We start from the raw sequence: 8,548 nt of genomic DNA on the forward strand, positions 1-8,548 counted from the left end.
TTTTTCCAGTGATCATGTATGGGTGTGAGAATTGGACTATAAAGAAAGCTGAGTGCTGAAAAATTGATGTTTTTGAAATGTGGTATTGGATAAGACTCTTGAGAGTCCCTTGGACTGCAAGGAGATCCAACCAGTCCATCCTAAAGGAGATCAGTCCTGGGTGTTCATTGGAAGGACTGATGTTGAAGCTGAAACTCCAATAATTTGGCTGCCTGATGTGAAGAGCTGACTCATTTGAAATGACCCTAATGCTGGTACACATTGAGGGCAGGAGGAGAAGGGGACAGCAGAGGATGAGATGGTTGGATGGCATCACCAACTCAATGGACAAGAGTTTGGGTAAACTCTGGAAGTTGCTGATGGACAGAGAGGCCTGGCATACTTCTGTTCATGGGGTCGCAGAGTCAGACATAACCAAGCGAGTGAACTGAACTGAACTGATGACCCAGCAATCCCATGACTAGACACATACCCTGAGGAAACCAAAATTGAAAAAAAAAACACATGTACCGCAATGTTCATTGCTACACTATTCACAATAGCTAGAACATGGAAGCAACCTAGATGTCCATCAACAGATGAATGGAAAAAGAAGTTGTGGTACATATAGACAATGGAATATTAGTCATAAAAAGGAATGCATTTGAGTCAGATCTAATAAGTTGGATGAACCTATAGCCTATTATACAGAGTAAAGTGAATCAGAAAGAGAAACATCATACACTAATGCATATATATGAAATCTAGAAAGATGTTACTGATGAATTCTTTTGCAGGGCAGCAATGGAGAAACAGACATAGAGAACAGACTTAGGGACATGGAGGTGGAGGGGAGGAAGGAGAGGATGAGATGTAGGGAGAGAATAACATGGAAACTTACATCACCATATGTAAAATAGATAGTCATTGGGAATTTGCTATATGACTCAGGGAACTCAAACAGGGGCTCAATAACAACCTAGAGGGATGGGATGAGGAGGGAGATGGCAGGGAGGTTCAAGAAGGAGGGGACATATGTATACCTATGGCAGATTCATGTTGATATTTTGCAGAAAACAGCAAAATTTTGTAAAGCAATTTTCCTTCAATCAAAAATTAAATTACTTAAAAGAAAAAAACCACACACACTTTCTAGGTTTGACATAGCTATTCTCTCAAGGAGAATCTTTTAAACTTAATTTTGTGGCTGCAGTCACCATCCACATTCACTTTGGAACCCTCAAAAATGAAATCTGACGCTGTTTCTGAATTTTCCCCATTTATTTACCATGAAATGATAAGACTTTTTATTGTTCTTTATATATTCTGGATACAAGAAATTCTCTGTCTGATGTGTGTTCCTAATATTCTCTCCCAATTGGCCATTTCATATTCTTAACGGTGTCCTTCGAAAAGCAAAATATTTTACTGTCAATATTTTGATAAAATCTAATCTATTTTTATTTTTCTGTTTTGGTTTGCACTTTTGTGTTCTTTCTAAGAAAACTTGGCTACATTAGCATCACAAACAATTTCTTTTAGAAGTTTCATCATTTTAATGTTTATACTTAGGTATATAATCCCTTCTGAGTAATTTCTTATATGAAAAGTTCTACATTTATTTTTTTACATGAGTATATCTATTTTCTGGCATTACTCAATGAAAAGATTTTTCTTTCTTCATTGAATTGTCTCACACCTTTGTTGAAAATCAATTGACCACATATATGTAGGTTGAGACTTACTTTTAAGTTTTATTAAAACAGATAGTGGCATTTACTGACATCTAGTTTATCCTTATGACTAAAGCATGTTTTTTGCTTCTTTGTTGACCACCCCAAGTTTTCTATGATGTTTTTTGAATCTAACTAGTTGGATCTCAAACATCTCCCAAATGCAAGTGAGTTATAGGAACTGTGTAACTTAGACTCCTCATAGGTCGTTGTTTAGTCTTGTAGAGTTTCATATTATGCCTAAGCATTTCAGTATGCAGCTCATTATGAAAAGGTACCCATATGGGTATTTCTGAAATTCTTCCTCTAAATTGACCCAACACCTTGGTATTTTGCTCCACAAAGTATAGCTGCTTTAGCCTCCCAAAACTCATTTCACTCTCCTTAGCTCAGCAGTACTGCTGTGCTTTCCTTGGATTCTTTCTGTAAAACGGAAATAGTATTACCTTGGGTTTCCCAGGTGGTGCAGTGGTCAAAGACCTGCCTGCGAATGCACAAGACACAAGAGACATGGGTTCAATCTCTGCGTCGGGAAGATTCCCCGGAATAGGAAATGGCAACTCACTCCAGTATTTCTTCCCTGATAAATTCCATGGATAGAGGAGGATGGTGGGCTACAATCTGTGGGGTAGCAAAGAGTTGGACATGAGTGATTGAGCACACATTGTCTTACCTAATGAGGTTATTATAGACAAGTTAATGAATGGATAATGATAGCTGCTTAATGAATGTTCAAAAAACTATTAGTATTAGATTTGCAGTATGAAAAATGAGTAGAAAGAAAGGCTTAGTGTTATAGCTCTGCAGACCTGTAGAGCTAGATTCAATGCAATCCCCATCAAGCTACCAACGGTATTTTTCACAGAACTAAAACAAATAATTTCACAATTTGTATGGAAATACAAAAAACCTCGAATAGCCAAAGTAATCTTGAGAAAGAAGAATGGAAGTGGAGGAATCAACCTGCCTGACTTCAGACTCTACTACAAAGTCACAGTCATCAATTTAAATAATTCATGCTCCTTAATATCTATCTCTTTCTCCACAGAAGTCAGATAAACAGTGGAACAACAAGATGTCATCTTTTTATTAGCCCATATCACACATACATCAATTGAGAACATTATAGTTCTCATAATTAGAAATTAAAACAAGAAATCCATGATTTCTTCTCTCTTTATATAGAACAAAACTCTTGAATTCTTCAGGAAGAGGAATATTCCTGGAAGGAATAGATATCTAAGGGCAGTTCGACAAGTCTGAGACACAGTTTTTGCTACTGGATGTGAAAATCATGATACCCCTTATTAATGTTACAGCACCTTGTAATTACCCTGTCTTAGCCCTCTTTGTCTTCTGGAATTTTTTTTTCTCTCCATCCTCCTCTCTAAACACTAAATTATTTTCAGACAGAAGACAGTATACTGTTTTAAACTTTCTAAGAATAAGGAAATCACCTGAAATAATTACAAAATATCCACAGGCTCCATGTCAAATATTTCTAATTCAGAGTATCCTGAACAGAACCCAGCAATAGGCATCTTCACATGCATTTCAGAAGGCTCAAGTCTATGTGGTCCAAAAACTACTGTTATCATGTTCTGTGCCATCCTTATCTTTGTGAAATCTTCCTTGTCAAAACAATTATCAAGTGCCTGGAATATCATCAATATTTAAAACATACTGATTTAATAAATGAATTAGTGGATGTATAGGTGAATGTCACATTGAAAAAATGTATTTAAGAGATGAATCTAGCAGATAGTGACATGTAGAAAAATAATTTGTGCTCTCTTAGAATACAGACATAACTAAGATACTTAAAGCCAGCGAGATAGAGGAAATATTATCTGGCTTATTCTATTAGCAAACTTGAAGGAGAAAGAGGAGACTACATGAAATTTTTAAAAAATGGCATTTACTTAATTCTTCAAAAGAGTCTATCTATATCCATATTCTATAAGGCTAATTAATGATTAAGGGAGTAACAGCTTATTAGCAAGTGAAAACTTGAGTCACAATAAGTTATATATGAAGAAAACATAGTATTTCAAACTATATATCTCCTGTATGAATCAAGTAAAGTAAATAATTTATTTGATTTATTTTTAAAAGTTATATTAATGCCTAGAATCCAAAGGAATAACTCCCTGCAAGGCATTTATCCCCTGGAGTACCCTAACTCTATAAGACCCAAGGATTTGCTGGAGCTTCTACCATCAGGAACACAGAGCAGCTAAAACTGCATCTGTCCACTTAGCTCTAGCTCAGCTAGCAAGCAGAGCTTTCTTTCATCTTTAAAGGCTAATCTTAGCACCCAGATTTTTCCCCAATCAGTTCTGGAAAAATATACTGCATGATGTTCTCACAAATTTCTCCATTTCTCTCTTTCTTTATACTTTGATGGGATATACAGGATAAAGAAAACTGAGATTGTGCCAGAACTCTGTAAGTGCTTCATTTGTATTATAGTTGTAGGATAACTCTTTTCTTTTAGCAATATCATCTTTCCATCAAACTGTACAAATATATTGGGAATCACAGAAAGATTCAAAGGCAGAAGGACTGGTGAGAACCATGCACAAATGCAGCGGGTCATAGGATCAGGATCCAGAGAGAAACCAGGGACAGAGACCATATATGGAAGGCAGAGATTCAGCTGAAGAAAGTACAATCTGGATATGGAGAAAGACTAAACTTAGAAAAATATTTTAAAATGTAAAACAAAAATGGGCTTCCCTGGTAATTCAGCTGGCAAATAATCCTCCTGCAATGGAGGAGACTCCAATTTAATTCCTGGGACAGGAAGATCCCCTGGAGAAGGGAAAGGCTACCCATTCCAATATTCTTGGGCTTCCCTGGTGGCTCAGATGGTAAAGAATCTGCCTGCAGTATGGAAGACCTGGGTTCGATCCCTGGGTTGGGAAGATCCCCTGGAGGAGAGCATGGCAACCCATTCTTGTATTCTTGCCTGGAGAATTCCCATAGATAGAAGAGCCTGGCATATTGCAACCGTGGGGTTGCAAAGAGTTGGACATGACTGAGCAACTAAGCACATATGTACACAAAACAAAAATATTCCTAAAATGACTTAAGGTAGGAAAAATAATAAGGAAATGCCTGAAGAGCAGAACAGGTATATATTTTAGCAAAAAGGGGAAAAATGTATCTGCTGTATTGAAGGTGGAAGAATAAAAGTTAGGAGTAAATGGAAGTGTGAAAAATGTTGCTTGTGTGAGGATCACAGGGAATAAAGAACATACTGATCAATTTCCTACTCCAGTGGTGCATAAGCACACAGTACAAAAGAAATATTGAAAATATTATAAACAGGATTCTGATTAATTAGAAGATACAGTCTTACAGTGGGTAGTTTAGGATATTTGGGATACAATCTCACCTCTGCTGTTAAGTGGCTGTGCAACCTAGATCTTCACATTTTACTTTTTTGGGACTCCATTTCTTTATAACATGAAGGGGTTGAACTACATACTAAGAGCTAACACATCAAATACTAATGTCATTTAGAAACATAGCTGTGAACATTTGGTACTCACAAAAATGTTTTGTTTCTGCTATTATTATTACTGCCATTTCAGATGAAAACCTGAGGCACTTGAAAGCAATTTCTACAAGGTCATAAATATAGTAGGTGGCAGAGCCATGTTCCCTGTCTAGGCAGTCGAGCTCCAAAGCCTACACACTTCTGGCCTCACTATGCTTATGTTACAGCAAATGATCCCAGAGCAAGCTGACAGAGAAGTAACTGCATACAGTAATCAAATCTCAGAATTACTCAACAAAGCCTTTTAGGAGAGAAATATTAACATGGGGTGTTGAGGGACTGATGAAAGTTAATTGTGTTGGCTAAAGAATTATGAGAAAGGAAAAGCAATTTTTTATTGGCAAAGATAGAAATTTATCATGTGTGATGACTGTAGACTAGCTAAAGAGTGATAAAATGATAAAATCTCAGAGATAGTGATCAGAACAGAGAATTCGAGATAATCATGGGGAAATAAGAAAATTAAGAACTTAAGAAGAAAATAAGACCCATAAAGGGATATGATAATTTTATTCCAATAACAAGAAGACTGTCATTTTTTTTTTTTTTTTAAGAATGATGAATTTTCTTGTATCTTCAAAGAACAAATCAAGACCAAAGTGTGGAAATTTTAAGGAGCCATAGTTCATCTCAGGGTAAGGAGACTCTGGCCAATTAAGCCATCTGTCAAGAGAGCAGTCTGCTTTGTGAGGTAATAGACTTCTTATAACTGGAACTTGACTACTGTGATTGGACAACACATATTTATGTTAAAAAGTTTATAGACTTAGGTGCAAATTAGGAAAGAAGACTTCTGTTCAGTTCAGTTCAGTTGCTCAGTCGTGTCTGCCTCTTTGTGGCCCCATGAACCACAGCACACCAGGCCTCCCTGTCCATCACCAACTGCCAGAGTCTACCCAAACCCATGTCCATTGAGTCGGTGGTGCCATCCAACCATCTCATCCTCTGTCGTCCCCTTCTCCTCCTGCCCTCAATCTTTCCCAGCATCAGGCTCTTTTCAAATGAGTCGCTAGTGTAAAGGTTTTAGAATTACGTTATTTCTGAATCAAAACACAGGTCTCCCACAGAAAATGGTGACTTTTTTTCTGAGAACATTAATGAGGCATTTTCAGAGATCGAGGCAGTGGTCAAGAGAGTCAAGGTATCAGTCCAAGAATTGACATGCTCTGAGCCTGACTTGAACTTTAGCTAGATTCTTAATCCCAAATTACCATGCACTCATGACAAGAGAAACCCCAATATATGGGGTCATTCTAAGCCCATCTCAAAGGTTTCACAACTAATCATGAGCAAATAATTCTCAAAACTTTGGTATATGTAAGCAAGCAGTATTTGTCTCAAGTATATAAGGGACTAGAGAGATGACATTTCAATTGCTTTTTCTAGTTCATACTTTCATAAAATTAATTTGAAGATAGGTGATTTCCAGGACTGTCACTCTCATGTGGGTTAAGCAAATGGTTTAATCTTTTTGAAATTCAGTTTCCATAAACTCACAGGTTTAGATGAGATGACTTTAAGATCACCTCTTGATTTAGTACATTATGTATAAAGCTTCTATGCCAATAAGAAGACAGAGAAATGGAAACAACTTACAAAAATGAAAATAATGTCTTCAGATATCATTGAATTGGGGATTTTCTTATGCCACTACTCCTCAAGCCTACTGCTTTCCCCTCACCCCTTGATCAATGTGCTTGTTTGTTACTAATTTTTTCAGATTAGTATTGTCAATTTTGTACAGAAACACAGACATGGTCTATTCCGGGGCATTCACTTTTGTCAAATTCATTCTATTGCCAGTTGCAGAATGTCTGAGTTTGATTTGGAGTGACCAATGAAAAGGCAGAACCAGAGCATGATCACCGAGTTCATCCTTATAGGCTTCTCAAACCTAGGGGATCTGCAGATCCTTCTCTTCTTTATCTTCCTTCTGGTCTACCTGACCACTCTGATGGCCAATGCCACCATCACGACAGTCATTCGTCTGGATCGGACTTTGCACACCCCTATGTACTTCTTTCTCTTTGTCCTCTCCTGTTCTGAAACCTGCTACACCTTGGTCATTGTACCAAAAATGCTGGCCAACCTGCTTTCCACAGCTCCAACTATTTCATTATCTGGGTGTGTGGCCCAGCTCTATTTCTTTGTGGGCTTGGCTTGTACCAACTGTTTCCTAATTGCTGTAATGGGCTATGATCGCTATGTTGCCATCTGCAACCCTCTCAACTACACACTCATTGTCAGCAGAGCCACCTGCACACAGCTGGTTTTAGCCTCAAGTTTCTGTGGTTTCCTGATCTCTGTGGTTGTCAACGTCCTGGTCTTTAGTGTGCCCTTTTGTGCCTCCAATCGGATCAACCACTTCTTCTGTGACATTTCCCCAGTCATAAAACTGGGCTGCACAGACACCAACCTGAAGGAGATGGTTATCTTCTTCCTCAGCATTCTGGTGTTGCTGGTTCCCTTAGTACTGATCTTCATCTCCTACGTCTTCATCGTTTCCACCATCCTCAAGATCTCCTCAGTAGAAGGACAGTGCAAAGCCTTCGCCACCTGTGCCTCCCACCTCACAGTGGTCATTGTCCACTATGGTTGTGCTTCCTTTATCTACTTAAGGCCCACATCCCTATACTCCTCAGATAAGGATCGGCTTGTGGCAGTGACCTATACAGTGATTACCCCACTACTTAACCCTCTTGTCTATACACTGAGAAATAAAGAAGTAAAGACAGCTCTGAAAAAGGTTCTCAGTAGGTACTTGCTTTCCAAAACTGTGTGAGTTGATAAATCAGGAAAATTATATTCATGAAAGTATCCAGGAAAGGATGCCAATAAACATAGTTTTTGTTTAAAAAAAGAAAACAAGAAAGCATTTCGTGTTGTTTTTATTGGAAAGACCTTTCTGTTTGCCCTCTATTCACTGTAGAGGTTGTACCATTTGGTTGCCAGAAAGTTATGTGAATGTGGCAACTTTCAAAGACTCAATCCATGTTATTATTGGACATTTAAAATGTCAGTTTTCTCAGATCAACACTACAAATACTGCATTATTTTTCTGAAAATGTTCAGTCTGTTAATATTCTTCCTACACTGAAGGAAACAATAGAGAATGTTGTTTAAGTGTCTGAATGCTTCCATATATTTTTTGAGGTAAAAGAAATATTTACAATAAAAAATTATAGACAAAAAGAATAATTCATTTATGGATAGATGAGAGATCAAAGTTCCATGAGGCTGATGGTAAAGCAGAACACACGGATTTTGGAAT

At 37.6% G+C, this 8,548-nt stretch overlaps 1 protein-coding gene across 1 annotated transcript; it reads left to right on the top strand.

Moving 5' to 3' along the window:
- The first annotated feature begins 7,114 nt into the window (after positions 1 to 7,114).
- Positions 7,115 to 8,059, top strand: LOC136161213 (olfactory receptor 10T2-like). The gene has a single exon (XM_065925877.1). It carries the CDS (start codon positions 7,115 to 7,117, stop codon positions 8,057 to 8,059), a length of 945 nt encoding a protein of 314 aa, XP_065781949.1.
- The last annotated feature ends 489 nt before the right edge of the window (positions 8,060 to 8,548 follow it).

The sequence above is a fragment of the Muntiacus reevesi genome, chromosome 1 (assembly GCF_963930625.1).
Source record: "Muntiacus reevesi chromosome 1, mMunRee1.1, whole genome shotgun sequence".
In the NCBI taxonomy this organism is placed as follows: Eukaryota; Metazoa; Chordata; class Mammalia; order Artiodactyla; family Cervidae; genus Muntiacus; species Muntiacus reevesi.